Raw genomic sequence first — 23980 nt, forward strand, 5'->3', positions numbered from 1 at the left:
AAAGAGGGCACGTGCGCTGTGAAGAGCAGCGTCAGGATGTAAAGAAAGGTGTGCACAGTCATCATAGCCAGATGCTGGGAGAACGAGTCCCAGCGTCTGGCTTGCTGTAAAGCATGGATGCCTATAGCCAAAGTACCTGAACATAAAGGCAAAGGGGTCACCTAATAAGATGGAACATGATATGCTGTAGGATGCCAAGGGTATAAAATGCAAATATTGATAGACAACCACAAATGAGCAAGAAATAAAGAAAATGAAAAGAAAAAAAAAGTGTGAATGAATGTACAGTGGGGCAAAAAAGTATTTAGTCAGTCAGCAATAGTGCAAGTTCCACCACTTAAAAAGATGAGAGGCGTCTGTAATTTACATCATAGGTAGACCTCAACTATGGGAGACAAACTGAGACAAAAAAATCCAGAAAATCACATTGTCTGTTTTTTTATCATTTTATTTGCATATTATGGTGGAAAATAAGTATTTGGTCAGAAACAAACAATCAAGATTTCTGGCTCTCACAGACCTGTAACTTCTTCTTTAAGAGTCTCCTCTTTCCTCCACTCATTACCTGTAGTAATGGTACCTGTTTAAACTTGTTATCAGTATAAAAAGACACCTGTGCACACCCTCAAACAGTCTGACTCCAAACTCCACTATGGTGAAGACCAAAGAGCTGTCAAAGGACACCAGAAACAAAATTGTAGCCCTGCACCAGGCTGGGAAGACTGAATCTGCAATAGCCAACCAGCTTGGAGTGAAGAAATCAACAGTGGGAGCAATAATTAGAAAATGGAAGACATTCAAGACCACTGATAATCTCCCTCGATCTGGGGCTCCACGCAAAATCCCACCCTGTGGGGTCAGAATGATCACAAGAACGGTGAGCAAAAATCCCAGAACCACGCGGGGGGACCTAGTGAATGAACTGCAGAGAGCTGGGACCAATGTAACAAGGCCTACCATAAGTAACACACTACGCCACCATGGACTCAGATCCTGCAGTGCCAGACGAGTCCCACTGCTTAAGCCAGTACATGTCCGGGCCCGTCTGAAGTTTGCTAGAGAGCATTTGGATGATCCAGAGGAGTTTTGGGAGAATGTCCTATGGTCTGATGAAACCAAACTGGAACTGTTTGGTAGAAACACAACTTGTCGTGTTTGGAGGAAAAAGAATACTGAGTTGCATCCATCAAACACCATACCTACTGTAAAGCATGGTGGTGGAAACATCATGCTTTGGGGCTGTTTCTCTGCAAAGGGGCCAGGACGACTGATCCGGGTACATGAAAGAATGAATGGGGCCATGTATCGTGAGATTTTGAGTGCAAACCTCCTTCCATCAGCAAGGGCATTGAAGATGAAACGTGGCTGGGTCTTTCAACATGACAATGATCCAAAGCACACCGCCAGGGCACCGAAGGAGTGGCTTCGTAAGAAGCATTTCAAGGTCCTGGAGTGGCCTAGCCAGTCTCCAGATCTCAACCCTATAGAAAACCTTTGGAGGGAGTTGAAAGTCCGTGTTGCCAAGCGAAAAGCCAAAAACATCACTGCTCTAGAGGAGATCTGCATGGAGGAATGGGCCAACATACCAACAACAGTGTGTGGCAACCTTGTGAAGACTTACAGAAAACGTTTGACCTCTGTCATTGCCAACAAAGGATATATTACAAAGTATTGAGATGAAATTTTGTTTCTGACCAAATACTTATTTTCCACCATAATATGCAAATAAAATGATAAAAAAACAGACAATGTGATTTTCTGGATTTTTTTGTCTCAGTTTGTCTCCCATAGTTGAGGTCTACCTATGATGTAAATTACAGACGCCTCATCTTTTTAAGTGGTGGAACTTGCACTATTGCTGACTGACTAAATACTTTTTTGCCCCACTGTATATGTGAAGAATGAATGCAAAAATAAATGGGTAAATAAAGACAACAATGGATGAAAAAAATAATAAAATAATAATGAAATTTGTATGGACAAATTTATTAGGGAGTGAGTATCAAAGCATGTACAAAGGAAGATTAGATAGGAGAATGTGGATGACAAAATAAACAATGACATGGCAAATATGCCATATAAAATATTGAGAAATAAGGAAGAGGAAATTGCGTACATGTTAGAAAAAGTCATGAAAACCTGAAAAACCAGACATCAATCATATAAGTTGCAAAAAAGACCAAAATCCATTTATTAAGTGAAGACATGCCGCGAATGGCAAACACAGAATAAGGTTATTAGCTAGTACCTGGTCTCTAAGAATAAGGGACCAAGTAGCATGTCAGATAGTAAACGTTGTGGGTTTTTTTTCCTTTTTTTCTCCTTTTTTTTCCCCTTTCCTCCCCTTCTCTTCCTTTTTTTTTCAGGTGGTTGCCCACTACTTTAGCATTGATGACCTATTTTTAGGATAGGTGATCATTGTCTGATCGGCATGGATCCATCACTCGGTACCACCGTCGAACAGCTGTCATTGGTCGCGGTGGCTGGCCGGAAGTACTCACTTGCGGAGCTGGCAGTCTTCTGACAGTAGCCGAGGCAGGGTACTGCACATCCTCCTCCTATTCAAATCAATTGGAGGTGGATGTGTAGCACCATTCGGTGGTTACTACCAGAAGATAGAGCAGCTCCACAAGTATTTCCAGCCATCACTGAAAACAGCTTATCGGCGGGGGGGTGTCGGATCCTGACTGACCTGACATTGATGACCTATATTAAAGATAGGTCATCAGTGCTAAAGTAGTGGACCACCTCTTTAAAAATGCCTCTTTTACTTAGGGAATTAGTGTGCGAACAGTCTAAGGATGTGATGGTTATTTCCTTTATTCTTCTCCATCATAGCAACTAAACAATAATAATTAAGGCAATACTTGATCCATTGCATTATGGGCACCAACATAGCACATCATACCTAATTAAAGGGAACCTGTCACCCCGTTTTTTCCATCTAATATATAATTGCCTAGAATACTACTTCCTGCAATTGGTGCCAACTTCCGTGGCTTTGTCCGGAGCTAATGTCCGGAGATAATGTCCGGAGCTAATGTCCGGAGATAATGTCCGGAGCTAATGTCCGGAGCTAATGTCCGGAGATAAGTGACGTCACCAGTGTCCTACACCCAGGCAGAGCACAGGGGCCCCAGGCAGCATATGGGGCCCCAGGCAGAGCACAGTGGCCCCAGGCAGAGCACAGGGGCCCCAGGCAGCATATGGGGCCCCAGGCAGAGCACAGTGGTCCCAGGCAGAGCACAGGGGCCCCAGGCAGCCTATGGGGCCCCAGGCAGAGCACAGTGGCCCCAGGCAGAGCACAGGGGCCCCAGGCAGCATATGGGGCCCCAGGCAGAGCACAGGGGCCCCAGGCAGCATATGGGGCCCCAGGCAGAGCACAGGGGCCCCAGGCAGCATATGGGGCCCCAGGCAGAGCACAGCGATATTTTGGACCACTGTGCGGTGTTTCAGACCCCCTGTGTGATGTCTGGGGCCCTGTTCTTAAGTATATTAAAGATTAAAGTAACGTATATTAAAGTATATTATAGATCAAATTTGACACATTTATGAGCACCATTGAGTGATATACTCAAGAATGACATAATTTTACAACATTTTATGGTTTCAAACTGTAAACACTCAGATTTTTTTTTACTTCAACCAGAAAACCTTAACGGTTCATAAAAAACTTGACTGTTCAGGATATGATAAAAGTCATAGTATTCTGAATCTTTAACTTATAAAGATACCTTTACATGGGGTGATTATTGGTTCCAGAGAGGCTTTCGGCCGATAATCGTACACATGGCTGGTGACAGGACAATACAATATAAACGTTCAAAGGTAAACACTGATAACATTAAAATCTAATATATAATTGCCTAGAATACTACTTCCGGCAATTTGTGCCAACTTCCGTGGCTTTGTCCGGAGATAATGTCCGGAGATAAGTGACGTCACCAGCGTCCTACACCCGCTCAGGGTGGACAAAGATATATGCCTTTGTGGTGCGCGGCACTTTTCTGATTGGTTGCCGCCTGCCGCGAGCGACCAATCAGAAATGTGCCGTACTGTCAAGAATTGTCAAGAGCTGGTGAGTGCAGCCATTTTTTGTTCTTTCTTACTATTATTTATTAATTGTATTATTCTTACATTTGAATAAATAAAGTATATATGGATTCTAGACTCCCGATTCTTTAGAATCGGGCTGCCATCTAGTATGAGATAAAAATACTGTTAAATAGGGCCTGAGCTGTGCGTTACAATAGTGTATTTTGTGGACCCCGATTCCCCACCTATGCTGCCGAAATACGTTACCAAAGTAGCCGTTTTCGCCTGTCAATCAGGCTGGTCTGGTCAGATGGGCGTGGTGTCTTCCCTCAGATCTTGCTTAGTTTTCCGTTGGTGGCGTAGTGGTTTGCGCATGCCCAAGTCCAGAATCCACTGCACAGGGGAGGGAAAAGAGCGCGATCTGCGCTATTCCCCTGGTGATCGGTGGGGGCGGCCATCCTCCTGTGGCCGCGCGTGCGCAGATTGAGCGCTCTGCTGCCCGGGGCTTCAGGAAAATGGCCGCGGGATGCCGCGCGTGCGCAGATGGAGATCGCGGCGGCAATTTTCCTGAAGCAGAGATGCGAACTCTGCTTCAGGAAAATGCCCGCCACGATACATAAATTACATATTTGTATTTTTCGTGAATAGAACATGAAGCCATTTTAGTGTTGTTCACATGTCCTATTTTTTTGTGGTCACCGCAGTCCACAAAAATAAAACATTTCTTTTTTTATCCAAGTTGCGGATTAGACCCACAATGCAAGTCTATGAATTCATAAAAATTATGGACAGCACACGGATGCCATCCATGTGTTGTCCATTTTTAACTTTGCAATGGGCAGGAGAAATTTTGCATTTTTTTTTCTTACGTGCAAAAATATCACTGATTAAAAATTTAAACACCCAAAAAAACACCAATGCAAAAGGGATCCAAAACAATTAAAAAAATTGGACCACTTTTGTTTCATGAAAATCTTGACTGAATGACGTATAAAAGTTGACATTATTTCAACAGGTATTCCGATATTGTATATTTATGGTATATCCACAGAATATGTCATGAATATACGATGTACCCTCCTCATGTTGTTCATGACTGTAGCGATGGCTGCACATGTGTGTGTCTGTCTATTAGTTTCTCTCTTGAGTTCCAAAAAATTGCTAAGCAAACTTGCATGGCAGTTTTCAAAACTTCCATACAAATGAATGTAGAGAACTTAACATGTGTGGCCATCTCACCAGCAACAGCCTTTTTTCACATGGTGAGCTGAACTGTTTGTTAACACTAATCTGGGGTACAATATGCTTTGATCACTTTTTAAGGGAGGTGAGATGACAAAAAATACAATTGTGGTGTTTGATTTAGTTTTCTCTTTACAGTAGGGGTTAATTTTATATTTTGATAGTCTTGCTAGGATTGACTGGATATGGCAATATCATATTTTATTTCTTTATTTTTAACAGGGGTCAAGGGCGGATGGAGGATCAATTTTTTATATTCTTAAAAACGTTTATTCTTTAGTTTACTTAAAACTGCAATCTTCTGATTGTTTATGCTGTATAGTGCAATACTACATTTTTGCAGTATGAAGGACATATCATGGTCTGTTATGAAGCTTAGCCTGTGGCACAGAAAAGCCAAAATGGCAGTGACGGGGCCTTCAAATAAAAAGATTTAATGCTTCTAACATAAATATGGATGTAGTAATCTTTAACTTGTAAGGTTGCACAATACTTTATTAACTTAGTTACATACAGTGCCTTGCAAAAGTATTCGCCCCCCTGGAACTTTTCAACCTTTTCCCACATATCATGCTTCAAACATAAAGATACCAAATGTAAATTTTTGGTGAAGAATCAACAACAAGTGGAACACAATTGTGAAGTTGAACGAAATCTATTGGTTATTTTACATTTTTGTGGAAATTCAAAAACTAAAAAGTGGGGCGTGCAATATTATTCGGCCTTTTTAACTTAATACTTTGTTGCGCCACCTTTTGCTGCGATTACAGCTACAAGTCGCTTGGGGTATGTCTCTATCAGTTTTGTACATCGAGAGACTGAAATTTTTGCCCATTCTTCCTTGGCAAACAGATCGAGCTCAATGAGGTTTGATGGAGATCGTTTGTGAACAGCAGTTTTCAGCTCTTTCCACAGATTCTCAATTGGATTGAGGTCTGGACTTTGACTTGGCCATTTTAACACCTGGATACGTTTATTTGTGAACCGTTCCATTGTAGATTTTGCATTATGTTTTGGATCATTGTCTTGTTGGAAGACAAATCTCCGACCCAGTCTCAGGTCTTTTGCAGACTCCAACAGGTTTTCTTCAAGAATGGTCCTGTATTTGGCTCCATCCATCTTCCCATCAATTTTAACCATCTTCCCTGTTCCTGCTGAAGAAAAGCAGGCCCAAACCATGATGCTGCCACCACCATGTTTGACAGTGGGGATGGTGTGTTCAGGGTGATTAGCTGTGTTGCCTTTACGCCAAACATATCTTTTGGCATTGTTGCCAAAAAGTTCGATTTTGGTTTCATCTGACCAGAGCACCTTCTTCCACATGTTTGGTGTGTCTCCAAGGTGGCTTGCTGCAAACTTTAAACAACACTTTTTATGGATACCTTTGAGAAATGGCTTTCTTCTTGCCACTCTTCCATAAAGGCCAGATTTGTGTAGTGTATGACTGATTGTTGTCCTATGGACAGACTGTCCCACCTCAGCTGTAGATCTCTGAAGTTCATCCAGAGTGATCATGGGCCTCTTGGCTGCATCTCATTGCATTTCTCCTTGTTTGAAATGAAAGTTTAGAGGGACGGCCGGGTCTTGGTAAATTTGCAGTGGTATGATACTCCTTCCATTTCAATATGATCGCTTGCACAGTGCTCCTTGGGATGTTTAAAGTTTTGGAAATCATTTTGTATCCAAATCCAGCTTTAAACTTCTCCACAACAGTATCACAGACCTGCCTGTTGTGTTCCTTGGTCTTCATGATGCTCTCTGCTTCAAACAGAACCCGGAGACTATCACAGAGCAGGTGCATTTATACGGAGACTTGATTACACACAGGTGGATTATATTTATCATCATTAGGCATTTAGGACAACATTGGATAATTCAGAGATCCACAATGAACTTCTGGAGTGAGTTTGCTGCACTGAAAGTAAAGGGACCGAGTAATATTGCACGCCCCACTTTTCAGTTTTTGAATTTCCACAAAAATGTAAAATAAACAGTAAATTTCATTCAACTTCACAATTGTGTTCCACTTGTTGTTAATTCTTCACCAAAAATTTACATTTGGTATCTTTTTGTTTGAAGCATGATATGTGGGAAAAGGTTGAAAAGTTCCAGGGGGCCGAATACTTTCGCAAGGCACTGTAGTACATTATCTTACAAGTTATAGATTGCCTCTACTTATTGCTATCACAAGCAATAACAGTACTGGAATATATCATTAGAACTATCAGAAATACGTCACCAGAACCACCATCAGCCCATTAGTATATCACCATAACCATCATCAGTAGATGAGTACAGAACTATCATTAGTGCATGAGTAAAGCACCAGAACCACCATGGATACAGCACCAGAACCACATCATCACATGAATAAATCACCAGAACCATCAGTGCATGATTACAACACTAGAACCTTCATGAGCAGGGCCGGACTGGCCATCTGGCCAATCTGGAAAATGCCAGAAGGGCCTGTCTGGTTGTGGGCTTCCTTGTCTGCTATGTTACTAACACAATCGGTGTTCTCAAGACACCCATACTGTTAAGAGTTGTGACGGAGCACCAGGTCGTTGACTCCGTCACTTACCCCAGCAGGCCACAGGTATCATTAGAAATATTGGTCTTGTAGTAAATCTTCCTTTCCTCCATCCAGGGTAATATCTAATATATAAAGCTGAATGTGTGTGTGTGTATGTATGTATGTATGTATGTCCGGGATTGGCATCTGCACCGTTGCAGCTACAGCCACAAAATTTTGCACAGTCACACGTCTGGACCCCGAGAGCATCATAGGCTATGTTGTGAGGCGAAATTTTAACCCCGCATGTTCCAATTCACTAAACAATTTTGTCCCTATCTACATAATGGGAAAAAAAGTGAAAGGAAAAGTGTTGGAGGCAAATTGAAAGCTGCCAGATGTGAACAAGGGACACTTAAAGAATGAGAGCGATGGCGCCAAAGAGTATATACCGTACAGTTGCTAAGGTGGGGCCCTGACATGGGATACTCACCACACACACACACGGGGATATGAACACACACACAAAATGCGCCACACACTACCACGTGCTTGAACACATATACCACCCTCAGCACACATTTCACCACACATACACCAACCTCGCCACATAAAAGTCGAAACACAAAAGTCGCTACTCAAAACTCGCCACACGCAAAATTTGCCAAATGCAAAACTAGGCTCACGCAAAACTCGCCACACGTGCAAAACTCACCTCATGGAAAACTCGCCACATGCAAAACTTGCACACGCGGAAAAATTGCCACATGCACAACAGTTGCAACACATGCAAAAGTTGCCTCACACAAAACTTGCACATACTCAAAACGCACCACACATAAAACTCGCCATGCGCAAAACTTGCTACACACAACTTGCTACCCTAACCTGTCACATGCAACTCGACACACAAAAAGTTGCTACACGCATGTCGCCACACAAAACTCATCTCACAAAAGTTGCTACATGCATGTCGCCACACGCAACTCAACACACACAACTTGACACATGAAACTCGCCCTAAAACACACACAAGTCTGGTATTATCCTTCAAAAATAAAAATCTGATTAATAAGCAGACAAACTACAAGAGCAACAAATGTACCATATAGGAAATACGGCAGCTGTCAGTCACATGACCTGTCTATTATTTGTATGTGTGAGCTAATATATACTGCCAGGGGGAGGGCTTCCTGATGGCTGGGGATTTATCAGGCTGCCAATAGCAACCAATCACAGCTCAGCTTCTATTTTTCTACAGTTAATTAATCTAAGGTCTGATTGGTTAATATAGGCAACAAAGGACATTCTCAGTATAACAAAGCTTGTGTGAGGTAATAGCATGTCAGGTAGGGTGTGTTGGTGGAAAGGCTGATGTCAGTCACATTACCTCTATGTGAGAGGATATAGAAACTGCCAGTTACAGACTATTTTTACCACAATAATGCCTCATAAGAAAAGGAATTCCATGGCACGAATGTTAGCTGATGCGAAAAGAAAAGCTGCATTATGGGCCAGTGAAAAATGTGAAGACCGAGAAAAAAGGCTGACACACATGAGAACAGCAGCTGCTTCCTCAACAGCCAATGAACTTTCTGAGCAGAGGGAAAAAAGGCTTGCAGACAAGAGAACAAGAGCTGCTTCCTCAAGGGCCAATTAACTTTCTGAGGAGAGGGAAGCGAGGCTTGCAGATAAGAGAAGAAGAGCTGCTTCCTCAAGGGCCAATGAGTCATCTCAGCAGAGAGAAGGCCGACTTGCCACTAAGAGAATTGCTATTTCCTCCAAAAGGTCACAGGAAATGGTTGGAGATTTGAAACATGCTGCCTTTTGTTACCAGTCAGACATAAACTATCAGGATAATCCTAAAGTTCAGATAGGAAAAATGGATGTGGTCTGCATGTACTGCAGTGCCCTGAAATGGAAAGATGAACCGCCAGGTTTATGCTATGCAAATGGCAAGATAAAACTTCCACCTCTCCTGTCACCACCAGATCCCCTAAAGTCTCTGATGACAGGCACCAGTACAATATCAAAGCATTTCTTGGACAACATCAGGAAGTACAACTCCTGCTTCCCAATGACATCATTTGGTGCAACAAAAGAAATGTTTCCAACAGAATTTATGCCGACATTTAAAGTTCAAGGACAGGTTTACCACTCAATTGGCTCACTGCTTCCATTACAAGGAGAAGAACCTCAATTTCTTCAACTCAGGCTCAGTGGAGCAGTTATTAACCCGGGCGAAGCCGGGTAGTACAGCTAGTTAGTAATATATCCCATCTGGTTCATGGGGACAAGGACAACATGGGCCTGTGTAATTTCAAATGCCAGGGCTGAATTTCAGCCCCAGTCCGTACCTGTTCATGAGTACATGATTACACCACCAGGACCATAATCAGTGCATGAATACATCACCAGAACTATTATCACCACAGGATTACACCAGGTCCACCATCAATTCATGAGTACAGCACCAAAAAAAGTGGCAGGAATGGGTGGCACCTGGCTGACTACTGAGTTCTTCCCCAAACATGGCTAGGAGAGGTGCTAATAAAGATGGCATGAAATAGAGGCAAATCCACCTAGGCAGATTCAGAAATACATGAATGCACAGAATCTGGGAATTGATGCACTAGTTTGAGTTAGCTGTCAGGAAAGTAAAAAAAACACATACTACCACCTAGAGAACGCTTGTGAGAACTGCACTCTCATGATTTCTCTGTGAGTCTATATCACCTCCCACATTACTATATAGCCTGTGATTATGCAGATAGCCATTAAAACAGAACATATATATATATATATATATATATATATATATATATATATATATATATATATATATATATACCACAGAGAAATGTCACATAAAATAATATCTATGTTAGGCTGGCCGCATATTAGGATTATGAGTCCTGTTCCGCATTGGGATCAAATAAATGGAATTCTTACCAGAGACAGATCCATCAACTGCCATCGAATGGGTAACATTGACTTGTAATGTGGTCAGTCATTTTGTGGGAAAAATAGGGCAACATGTTCTGCTTTTTACTCAGTAAAATTAATGGAATCTACTTATCTGGCAGAAGCTCCATTGCAGATGTGAATAGCAAGCATGTTCCCCACATCATAGTGTGACACAGCATAGCGATGTATGTAGCTCCACATAACATATTGTCCCCACTCACCAGTTCTGCATAGTCTAGTACTCTACAACTTCTCTACACCAGTGGCATAGCTAGTAATTTTTTTAACCTGTGGAGATATTTCGTATCGTTCGACTTATTTTCTTTAGCATCTTATACACTTTCCAGCACCTCTGGACAACCCTTTCAGCTATATACCTGTCAAGGCATACATGCATGCAGACCGCACAGACCATACTTCTTTTGTGTCTACTGGAAAACATGACACAGTTTACAGTTTTATGCACAGCTTTCAAATTGACATTGCGGCATATTCTACTAACCAGTCGCTATTTTCTAGCTTTCTTTGCTTTATTTTAGCTATTATTTAACATGTCATGTAATTTGATAGTGCTTCATAATGAAGGGTAGATGATGTGTAAATCTGATATTTCTGCACATTTAAAGGGAACCTGTCACCTGAATTTGGCGGGACAGGTTTGCGGTCATATGGGCGAGGTTTTCGGGTGTTTGATTCACCCTTTCCTTACCTGCTGGCTGAATGCTGGCCGCAATATTGGAGTGAAGTTCATGCTGTGTCCTCCGTAGTACACGCCTGCGCAAGGCAATCTTGCCTTGCGCATGCGCAGTATGCTTTGCCCAACTGCGGGCAAAGCCAAAAAGCATTAGTTCGCATGCGCCGTCGCACTATTTCCCGGAACACAGCAAAATACTTCCGGGACATAGTGCGCCGGCGCATGCGCAGTAATGCTTTTCGGCTTTGCCCGCAGTTGGGCAAAGCATACTGCGCGTGCGCAAGGCAAGATTGCCTTGCGCAGGCGTGTACTACGGAGGACACAGCATGAACTTCACTCCAATATTGTGGCCAGCATGCAGCCAGCGGGTAAGGAAAGGGTGAATCAAACACCCGAAAACCCTGCCCATATGACCGCAAACCTGTCCCGCCAAATTCAGGTGACAGGTTCCCTTTAACTTGTGTTTTGACCAATATATATATATATATATATATATATATATATATATATATATATATCAGACATGGAAATCAGACATGGAAATCAGACATTGCTTTTGAATTGTGGTTCAATAGAAAAAATGAAAAATAAGTAATAAAGAAAGTCGCCTGGACAAAAAATGAGGGTGCCCCTAGAAGAGTTTTAAAATAATTTGATTGTGGGATCATGTTAAAACTAAGGTGTGTCCTGAAATTAGTATCACATGTGTCTACAAACTTATAATCAGTCTGACTCTTTAAACGGTAAAAAGTAGTCATTGTGCTCTTTGGTATCATGGTGTGTACCACACTAAACATGAACCAAAAAAAGCTAAGTAGAGAGTTGTCTCAGGAAACGAGAACGAAAATTATAGACAAACAATTTAAGGCTGCATGCCCACAATCAGGGGTAGTAGCATTTTGGACACAGCCTATTTTCACTGCGTCCAAAACGCTGTGTTCTAAAATACAAGCACAGTGGATAGGGTTTCTAGAAATCCCATGCCCGCTGTGCTTCTTTTAAAAGATGCGTAAACTGACCTGCGGTGTGGGTTTCCGAGCCGCAGCATGTTAACTTCTGTACTGGGACGCTAGTCTCCTCTGCATACTTTCTCTGAATAGACCATCATTAGATGAAGTAAAAGACAAGTGCGTATGTAGAATGAAGCTTTTTTTTGGACGCATAGAAAATATGCTGAGTCCAACACACTATTCCTGATCGTGGGCACATTCTCTAAAGGTAAAGGCTATAAGCCCATCTCCAAACAGTTTGATGTTCTTGTTACTACAGTTGCACATATTATTCAGAAGCTTAAAGGGAACCTGTCACCATGTTTGTCACATATGAGATACAGCCACCACCTTTCAGCCCTCATATACAGAATTCTAATATGCTGTCTGTATGCCCTGATAAGGCCTGCAACAAAAGATAAACACTGGTCTTAGTCGCCTCCCTTATTCTTTTGATGCCGTCATCCTTCTGTGCTTCGTGTGGATGATGCTTCCTACGTCATCCACACACTGCATCCTGACGTCACATTCCTACACAAGTGTACTTCTCTGCTCTGATTAGGGCAGAATAAAGTGATTCAGTGTGCATGTGTCGGGACTCTTTGACCTTTCACAGCGCATGTGCACTGCAGTATTTTGCTCTGCCCTCGTCAGAGCAGTGAAGTATGCCTGTGCAGGAGCACGATGCCAGAGAACACTGTGTCGATGATGTAGGATGTATCATCCATATAAAGTACAGAAGGAGGAAGGCATCAAAAGAAGAAGAGAGGCCCCGGACCAAGACCAGCGACACCCATCGGACCCGACTGCCCCGCAGGTGATTATAATAAACTAGATGGTAGCCCGATTCTAACGCATCGGGTATTCTAGAATATGTATGTAGTTTATTTATGAAGATTTTAGAATAATACATTGAATACACAGGATTCGGCCAACCGCGACCAATTAGCGAAGCGTGGTTCAAATCCCGCGCAAATTCGCGGCCGGACTTAACCTGTCACTGATTGTTCGCGGCCGGCCACATAGTATATAGCACAGCCACGTACTATATAACAGCCCACGTAGTGAATAGCACAGCCACGTACTATATAACAGCCCACGTAATAAATAGCACAGCCACGTAGTATATAGCACAGCCATGTAGTATATAGCACAGCCCACGGAGTATATAGCACAGCCCACAGAGTGTATAACAGCCCACGTAGCACATAACACACCCACGTAGTAAATAGCACAGCCACGTAGTATATAGCACAGCCATGTAGTATATAGCACAGCCCACGGAGTATATAGCACAGCCCACAGAGTGTATAACAGCCCACATAGCACATAACACAGCCACGTAGTATATAGCACAGCCCACGTATTATATAGCACAGCCCACGTAGTATATAGCACAGCCCACATGGTATATAACAGCCCATGTAGTGTATAACACAGCCACGTAGTATATAGCACAGCCCACATAGTATATTGCACAGCCACGAAGTATATTGCACAGCCCATGTCAGTATATTGCACAGCCCACGTAGTATATTGCACAGCCCACGTCTCACGTAGTATATAGCACAGCCCACGTAGTATATTGCACAGCCCATGTAGTATATTGCACAGCCACATAATATATTGCACATCCCACGTAGTATATTGCACATCCCACGTAGTATATTGCACAGCCCACATAGTATATTGCACAGCCACATAGTATATTGTACAGCCCATGTAGTATATTGCACAGCCCACGTAGTATATTGCACAGCCCACGTAGTATGTTTCACAGCCCACATAGTATATTGCACAGCCCACGTAGTATATTGCACAACCCATGTAGTATATTGCACAGCCACGTAGTATATTGCACAGCCCACATAGTATATTGCACAGCCACGTAGTATATTGCACAGCCCACGTAGTATATTGCACAGCCCACGTAGTATATTGCACAGCCCACGTAGTATGTTGCACAGCCCACGTAGTATATTGCACAGCCCACGTAGTATATTGCACAGCCCATGTAGTATATTGCACAGCCACGTAGTATATTGCACAGCCCACGTAGTATATTGCACAGCCCACGTAGTATATTGCCCAGCCCACGTAGTATAGACACAAAGACCTCCCAAAGAATATAAGACAGGCCACAATGAATGTATGGTTCGAAAAAACATATAATTTATTTATATTACAACAGTAAAAAGTCAAAGGCTATTATACACAATCACAAACCTGATGAAACATAAGTGCCTCCGATTATAAAAAACAAGTCACGTGCAAACCATAAGTATAAAATAGGCCAAACACTGGCTCCGTATAATCTAAATCCACTTAGTGGTAATGTATACATGTATGAGAAAACCTCTCCCATATAAATACTACTGAAACTATACAAAAACCGCATGCAATAGGACAATTTCACAGGCTATAGGTAGTAGTACCAGGGGCTTAACCCTGCACAGGGTACTTAAATCCTAAAAGAATCACCGAATAATATGCCTAAGACAATGCGAATTAATGTGTTAAAAACATGGAGAACCTCAATACATATTTACCACATAGGAAAGCACGAGACATGCGCCAACCCCACGTAGCCCACGTAGTATATTGCACAGCCACATAGTATATTGCACAGCCCACATAGTATATTGCACAGCCACGTAGTATATTGCACAGCCCACGTAGTATATTGCACAGCCCACGTAGTATATTGCACAGCCCACGTAGTATATTGCACAGCCCACATAGTATATTGCACAGCCCACGTAGTATATTGCACAGCCCACGTAGTATATTGCACAGCCCACGTAGTATGTTGCACAGCCCACGTAGTATATTGCACAGCCCACATAGTATATTGCACAGCCCACATAGTATATAGCACAGCCCACGTAGTATATAGCACAGCCCACATAGTATATTGTACAGCCCACATAGTATATTGCACAGTCCACGTAGTATATAGCAATGTGGGCACCATATCCCTGTTAAAAAAAAGAATAAAAATAAAAAATAGTTATATAGTCACCTTCCGTTGGCCCCGCATCCAGGTGAAGCGTTTACCGATGCTCCTCGTGCGCTCCGGTCCCAAGAGTGCATTGCAGTCTCGCGAGATGATGACATAGCGGTCTTGCGAGACCGCTACGTCATCATCTCGCGAGATTGCAATGCATGGAGCGGTCACCGGAGAGTCGCGAGGAGCGGGAAAGGCCTGTTCCTGATCCAGGGGGCCGACGGTTGGTGAGTATATACTGTAACTATTTTTTATTTTTTTATTATTTTTAACATTAGATCTTTTTACTGTTGATGCTGCATAGGTAGCATCAATAGTAAAAAGTTGGTCACACAGGGTTAATAGCAGCGATAACGGAGTGCGTTACACCGCGGCATAACGCGGTCCGTTACTGCTGCCATTAACCCTGTGTGAGCGCTGACTGGAGGGGAGTATGGAGCGGGCGCCAGGCACTGACTGCGGGGAGTAAGGAGCAGCCATTTTGCCGCCGGACTGTGCCCGTCGCTGATTGGTCGTGGCTGTTTTGCCGCGACCAATCTGCGACTTGGGATTTCCGTTACAGACAGACAAACAGAAAGACAGAAAGACAGACAGACAGACAGAAAGACGGAAGTGACGCTTAGACAATTATATAGTAGAAGGTATTTTTCTTTTGTTGCAGCCCAGATTGCGGGCATATATACAGCATATTAGAATGTTGTATATCAGGACTGAAAGGTGGTGATCATATCTCATATGGGACAAACCCTGTGACAGGCTCCCTTTAAGGTCTATGGGACTGTAGCCAACCTCTCTGGATGTGGTGCAAGAGGAAAATTAATGAAATATAAATGGTAACCAAAGAACCCAGAACAACTTTCAAAGAGATCCTTCAGTATTTTGGCTAAAGTAGGCTTCATGGAAGACAACCAAGGAGGAAACCATTGTTGAAAGCAAATCATAAAAAAGTGAAACTGGAATTTGCCAAATTGCATATTGATCAGCCACAAAGCTTCTGGAAGAATGTCCTTTGGACAGATGAGACAAAACTGGAGCTTCTTCGCAAGTCACAACAGCTCTATGTTCACAGACACTAAAATGCAGCATGCAAGAAAAAAATGTCGTACCTACTGTGAAACATGGAGGAGGCTTGGTTGTGTTTTGGGGCCGCTTTGCTGCATTTGGCGCAGTGTCTTGAATCTTTGAAGACTGCATTGAAATATCAAAACTATCAAGGCATTCTGGAGCAAAATGTGCTGCCCAGTGTGAGAAGACTTGATCAGAGCCACAGATCATGGGTCCACTAACAGGATAATGGCCTAAAACACACAGCTAAGCACATTTGTGTCACTCGCCAGGGCCGTGGGGTACTCGGTACCGGGTCTGGTACTTAAAGGGATGTGTTAAAGGGATGTGTTATGGCGGTGACGACCCGGTCCGTGGCCCTGGGCGCCCATGTTAAAGGAAAGGTCTTTAAAGTTTGTGACGCCACCTGTGGTATTCGGTCAGGGGTGACCGACGCTGCTTAAAGGGGTCCTCTGGGGTGATGTTATGGCAGCCGGATGGTATAACTTCCCACGGGTGAAGTAGGTCCCCAGGTGAATAGATGGAGGATGGTGAGTGGTGCAGTAAAGAACAAAGGACACAGTTGTGCAGTCTTTTAACCTGGTTTACTGATGGTAGCAGGCAGCCACAGTCCGGGGCACCAGATCACAGGTACAGGCAGGGTCTGGCCAGCTTGGAAGCGAGTTCAGAGTCCAGCTTTATCAGGTGGAGTTAAAAGCCTTCCTTTTAGCGCTGTGTTGTTATAGTCCCTTACTGCCTATGGCTTTGTAGCAAGGACCTCTCTGTTCTCTCTGCCCTTTGTTGAAGTAGGACAAAAACCCATATGACAAGTGACTCGAGCATTTTTACAGGATCTGTATCATCACCCGGGCTCTATGTGTCACTGTGTGTCCAGGGTGTTAGGGCGGACAGGTTACATGTAGTTTAGCTGTCCTACCGGTTTCTGCTGTGCCACCTAAAGTATGACACAACCTCAGTCAATAAGGGATGTAGCCCAGTCCCAGCTATTCTCCCTTGTTATCACACTCCTGTGCTTCGCTCTCCGGCACATTCTCTAAAGGCTGTTCTTCCTTCTGTATCTCACTATATAGGGGCTACAGCACCTCAGGCTGTTCTGCCCCTCACCCATCCTTCTGCCTCAGACTGCTCCAGTCTACTGTCTGGCACCAACTGTCTAAATCTTCCTAACTGCCTAGCAACTGCCTAGTAACTAACTAACTCCTCCCGACCAAAAAGAGCAGCTCCCCTTAAGTCGGGTGTAGAGCTCCCCCTTCTAGCCCAGAGTCAGAATGGTGTTGTATGTGCTGATTATCTGTCAAAAGGAATCTTCCATCGCTTCCAAGCGTGACATTACTCTGCCCTTGAGGAAAGCAATGCCACTGTTACAACCAGGACCCTGGGGTATCACACATTCAATAATGTATAAGATCAAAGCATTAAACTATTCTTAAGTGGCTTTCTATGAGCCCTGATCTAAAGCCTATTCAGTATCTAAGGAAGGAGCTAAAACCTGTATTCTGGAGAAGGCACCCCTCAAATTTGAGACAGCTGGAGCAGTTTACTCACGAGGAGCCGGCCTAAATACCTGTGAACAGGTGCAAAAGTCTCATTGAGAATTACAGAAATTGTTTGTATGCAGTTATTGCCTCAAAAGGTTGTGCTTTAAATTATCAATTTAAGCGCTCCATCATTTTCGTCCAGGCCATTTTCACTAGGTTTATTTACATTATTTTTCTGCTTAACCACAATTCACATTACTTTACAATTTTTCTTAGTTTAACAGTAAGAAAGAACTTTGTCCAAATCTGTGTGCACATATACAGTATATATTCACTGTGTGTGTATATATATATATATATATATATATATATATATATATATATATATATCTTGATTGGTTCGTTATATTGCAAGGGTACAGTACACATGATGTTTTAAAGCAGCAGAAAACATAAAAGAAATGTAATCATCTCAACCCACATAGGGCTGTAATGCTTCCGAAGCATGGAAATCGACTGTGACCAGAGTCCTTTGTTCTTTGTCATTTGAGCTTGAGCAAAAGACGTTGGCATGTGTCTGAAATGCGTAGTTACTTTTGTGGTTATTTTTGTGGTCATATCCAAATGTTTTAATGAAGTTTTCCAATAAAGTCAGGTTTTTTACCAGAAGCTGGAAACAACTACATATTCTTACATGGATATGTTTTAAAGGCAATGAATGGATAATGTTGATTATATCTTATAGTTTTAAGGTTGAAAGAAGACACAAGTCCACAAAGTTCAACATGTAACCTAACATCTTCTTAACATATTTCTGAAAATGGTGTTTTCTTCTCTTCTTGTTTTCATAAGCAGCTACCTGCAATAAGTATGAGCCACTCATTGGAATAACACCATCATGCTGTGCCTTTGCATATATTAAGATATTACTGATGAAATTTGTTAAACGTGGCATCTCTGATCTAGTCTGCTCAATACATGAATTTTCCCTTTATTTTCAGTACAAACAAGTAGAACAGTACATGTCGTTTCACAAGCTCCCAGCAGATATGCGTCAGCGGATCCACGACTACTACGAACATCGCTATCAAGGAAAAATGTTTGATGAAGAAAGTATTCTTGGCGAGTTGAGTGAACCTCTGAGAGAGGTGAGATATGTTAATACATATGATATGACTTATTAGAATTCTGTATGATAGAACATTTACACAAAAGTTTTCAGTGACGAATGTGGTGTAAATAAAAGAGTTGTGAACTTAAGAGACTTATTACCATATTCTTAGAAGACTTTGTCATCCTTCTGCTGGACCTGAAAAGTACTACAGCAGTGAGCTATGACTAACGTTCATCTCCATTATTTTATATTATTAGGCCTATCAGAACAAATCCAGATGATTGTGTCAGAACTGGCAAATTCATTTTTTTTAATTTTGTTTGAAAATTCTCTTCAGAGAGGAGGAGGACTAGAACTCTAGTGCCATCTTTTGGCAGTAGCAATCCTAAAAGTCAATATCAACTCTCTCATAGCCTTGCCACATGTCTTAGGATTTTGTTTTTTGCTTTTATCCTAAGTCATGTGGCAAAGGCTCGTTAGAGAGTCACATTGGTTGAAAAAAGATACGGGTTCTTCAAGTTTAACCTTTCTTGATCAATTATGCAGCAGTAGTTGATAGATTTTATTATAACCCTCAATGTCATTTGTTATTAGATGAACATCTAGCCCTTTCTTAAATGTGAACATAGTTTCTAAGAACACTTCTGCCTTTTTTTGGAACTGGGTTGACTACTCTAATTGTAAAGAATACTTCCCTATACTATTGTCTAAATCACACTTCCTTCAAAATTTTTGAGCTTTCTCTAGTCCTTCCTAATGTTATGATTTATATTAGGGGTATCAAACTAAAATGCTAACATGGGATCCAGGGACACTTTGAAAAATCCCATTAGAGAGCTGGACACATTATTAAATTTAGGCTGGGCTACATGGCGAATTTAGCCTTGACAGTATTCACATAGCTAAAGTCCGCTTTGCATTACAATGTCTACTGTACTGTGATCACAACAGGCAAGTAAAAAAAACATACATTTTTAGGCGTCAGAATGCCTACCTCATATAGAAACAATACTATAATACATCATGCATCTGACAAATTATATTAATTCCAAAACATTATGTGTTTTTTTACTTGCCACTTTCATATGATCAATGTGAGATTTGCAATCTTAATGTCTGTCATTCTGACTGCTCAGCTGACAGCATGATAGCATGATGGCCGCATAGCTCCCCTATATACCACATGATGGTCCCACATCCTCCAATATACAGGGTGATCCATTTATATGGATACACCTAAATAAAATGGGAATGGTTGGTGATATCAACTTCTTTTTGTGGCACATTAGTATATGGGAGGGGTAAAACTTTTCAAGATGGGTGGTGACCATGGCAGCCATTTTGAAGTCAACGATTTTGGATCCAACTTTATTTTTCCAATGGGAAGAGGGTCATGTGACACATCAAACTTATTGAGAATTTCACAAGAAAACAATGGTGTGCTTGGTTTTAACGTAACTTTATTCTTTCATTAGTTATTTACAACTTCATGACCACTTATAAAATGTGTTCAATGTGCTGCCCATTGTGTTGGATTGTCAATGCAACCCTCTTCTCCCACTCTTGACACACTGATAGCAACACCGCAGAAGAAATGCAAGCACAGGCTTCCAGTATCCATTGTTTCAGATGCTGCACATCTTGTATCTTCACAGAATAGACAATTGCTTTCAGATGACCCCAAAGATAAAAGTCTAAGGGGGTCAGATCAGGAGACCTTGGTGGCCATTCAACTGCCCCACGACGACCATCATGATGATGTGTTGCCCTCTTTATGCACTGAAGATGGCACATTCCCTGAGTTTTTCCAGCAAGATAATGCAACGCTACATTATGGGTGTCAGGTCCGAGCATTCCTACATGAACAGTTTCCTGGAAGCTGGATTGGTCATTGTGGACCAGTTGAATGGTCACCAAGATCTCCCGATCTGACCCCCTTAGACTTTTATCTTTGGGATCATCTGATACCACCCTGTAGTAAGATGTCCCCACAGCCCCTATATACAGTACAGAACAAAAGTTTGGACACACCTTCTCATTTAAAGATTTTTCTGTATTTTCATGACTATGAAAATTATACATTCACACTGAAGGGATCAAAACTATGAATTAACACATGTGGAATTATATACTTAACAAAAAAGTGTGAAACAACTGAAAATATGTCTTATATTCTGGGTTCTTCAAAGTAGCCACCTTTTGCTTTGATGACTGCTTTGCACACTCTTGGCATTCTCTTAATGAGCTTCAAGAGTTAGTCACCGGGAATGGTTTTCACATCACAGGTGTGCCCTGTCAGGTTTACTAAGTGGGATTTCTTGCCTTATAAATGGGGTTGGGACCATCAGTTGTGTTGTGCAGAAGTCTGATGGATACACAGCTGATAGTCCTACTGAATAGATTGTTAGAATTTGTATTATGGCAAGAAAAAAGCAGCTAAGTAAAAAAAAATGAGTGGCCATCATTACTTTAAGAAATGAAGGTCAGTCAGTCCGAAAAATTGGGAAAACTTTGAAAGTGTCCCCAAGTGCAGTGGCAAAAACCATCAAGCGCTACAAAAAAACTGGCTCACATGAGGACCGCCCCAGTAAAGGAAGACAAAGAGTCACCTCTGCTTCTGAGGATAAGTTTATTCGAGTCACCAGCCTCAGAAATCGCAGGTTAACAGCAGCTCAGATTAGAGACCAGGTCAATGCCACGCTGAGTTCTAGCAGCAGACACATCTCTACAACAACTGTTAAGAGGGGACTTTGTGCAGCAGGTCTTCATGGTAAAATAGCTGCTAGGAAACCGCTGCTAAGGACAGGCAACAAGCAGAAGAGACTTTTTTTTAGCTAAAGAACACAAGAAATGGACATTAGACCAGTGGAAATCTGTGCTTATGTATAATGAGTCCAAATATGAGATCTTTGGTTCCAACCACCGTGTCTTTGTGCGACGCAGAAAAGGTGAACGGATGGACTCTACATGCCTGGTTCCCATGCGTGAAGCATGGAGGAGGAGGAGGTGTGATGGTGTGGGGGTGCTTTGCAGGTGACACTGTTGGGGATTTATTCAAAACTGAAGGCATATTGAACCAGCATGGCAACCACAGCATCTTGCAGCCGCATGCTATTCCATCCAGTTTGTGTTTAGTTGGACCATCGTTTATTTTTCAACAGGACAATGACCCCAAACACACCTCCAGGCTGTTTAAGGGCTATTTGACCAAGAAGGAGAGTGATGGGGTGCTACGCCAGAAGACCTGGCCTCCACAGTCACCAGACCTGAACCCAATCGAGATAGTTTGGGATGAGCTGGACCGCAGAGTGAAAGCAAAAGGGCCAACAAGTGCTAAGCATCTCTGGGAACTCCTTCAAGATTGTTGGAAGACCATTCCCGGTGACTACCTCTTGAAGTTCATCAAGAGAATGCCAAGAGGGTGCAAAGCAGTCATAAAAGCAAAAGGTGGCTTCTTTGATGAACCTAGAATATAAGACATATTTTCAGTTGTTTCACACTTTTTTGTTAAGTATATAATTCCACATGTGTTAATTCATAGTTTTGATGCGTTCAGTGTGAATGTACAATTTTCATACTCATGAAAATACAGAAAAATCTTTAAATAAGAAAGTGTGTCCAAACTTTTGGTCTGTACTGTTTGTATGATGCCCCACAGCATCCCTATATACAGTATAACAGCCCCCTAGTTTCCCTGTACAAGGTATTTTGGCCCCCACAGCTCTAGTATATATATTATATGATGGCCCTACATCCCCCTATGTGCAGTAGTGCAGTATGATAGCTCCCCCGCCAGCCAAACAGTGTTTACTTTCTTCATATGGTTTGTCTTTTATCTGGCCCTGTTGCTTACAGATCCTCTCTGGTGGGTATAACCAGACATATCTAGGCAAGCTGCCTTATATCATTTAGCACACATGCATAACTTGCTGCTCATCTGTATCAGCCTTCTGTGACACAGCCAGGACAGCACGAGACACTTTTAAAGACACATTGCTGGCCTGGGCGCTAAAGTAGTAGCCACATGTGAGACATTGAGCAACTGCTGGGGGAAAATATGCCCCTCTGTCCCCTGACCCAAGTCGGGAGTCTTGTGCACCTCTGCTACATCTGGCTACCAGCTACAAGAAATTGTTTTGGCCCAAGTGGCCCAATGTTTAAGATCCCTGATCTACTAGTTTCTCCATACAGTAGATGTCTTGAAGCCGTCACCACCAACAAAGACTTTTGTAGAAGTATTAAATAAATTTCAGTAAGGCTGCCGTCACACTAGCAGTATTTGGTCAGTATTTTGCATCAGTATTTGTAAGCCAAAACCAGGAGTGGGTGATAAATGCAGAAGTGGTGCATATGTTTCTATTATACTTTTCCTCTAATTGTTCCACTCTTGGTTTTGGCTTACAAATACTGATGTAAAATACTGACCAAATACTGCTAGTGTGACGGCAGCCTAAGCGTGTTCAGTATTTTTCCTGTGTCATTTCTCATTGTTAGACAGAATTTAATTTATGGACATCTATTGTTTGATGTATTTGCCTGTGTGGGTCGGATGGGTTGTTACCAATATCTGGTGAGAATTTCATGTCAATAACCCCTTTAGAGATATATTTTCTTTGAAAATTGGTGATGTGTTCAATACTTATTTCATCTGCTGTACAGTAGGGAAAATAAGTATTTGATACAATGCCGATTTTGCAAGTTTTCCCACGTACAAAGAATGGAGAGGTCTGTAGTTTTTTTTCATAGGAAAACTTCAACTGTGAGAGACAGAATCTTAAAAAAAAACAGAAAATCACATTGGATGATTTTTACATAATTAAATTGCATTTTATTGCGAGAAATTAGTATTTGATACAAAAACAGAACTTAATGTT

The 23980-nt window shown here is 42.1% G+C and overlaps 1 protein-coding gene across 1 annotated transcript in view; it reads left to right on the forward strand.

Annotated features, from left to right (window-relative positions):
- HCN4 (hyperpolarization activated cyclic nucleotide gated potassium channel 4) overlaps nt 1–23980 on the forward strand; it is a 433381-nt gene that overhangs the window by 343624 nt on the left and 65777 nt on the right. Inside the window, exon 5 of the mRNA XM_077264133.1 lies at nt 18994–19140. Coding sequence (XP_077120248.1) covers nt 18994–19140 — 147 coding nt within the window. The remainder of the gene's footprint in view (nt 1–18993; nt 19141–23980) is intronic.

Source organism: Ranitomeya variabilis, chromosome 5, assembly GCF_051348905.1.
Source record: "Ranitomeya variabilis isolate aRanVar5 chromosome 5, aRanVar5.hap1, whole genome shotgun sequence".
Classification (NCBI taxonomy): domain Eukaryota; kingdom Metazoa; phylum Chordata; class Amphibia; order Anura; family Dendrobatidae; genus Ranitomeya; species Ranitomeya variabilis.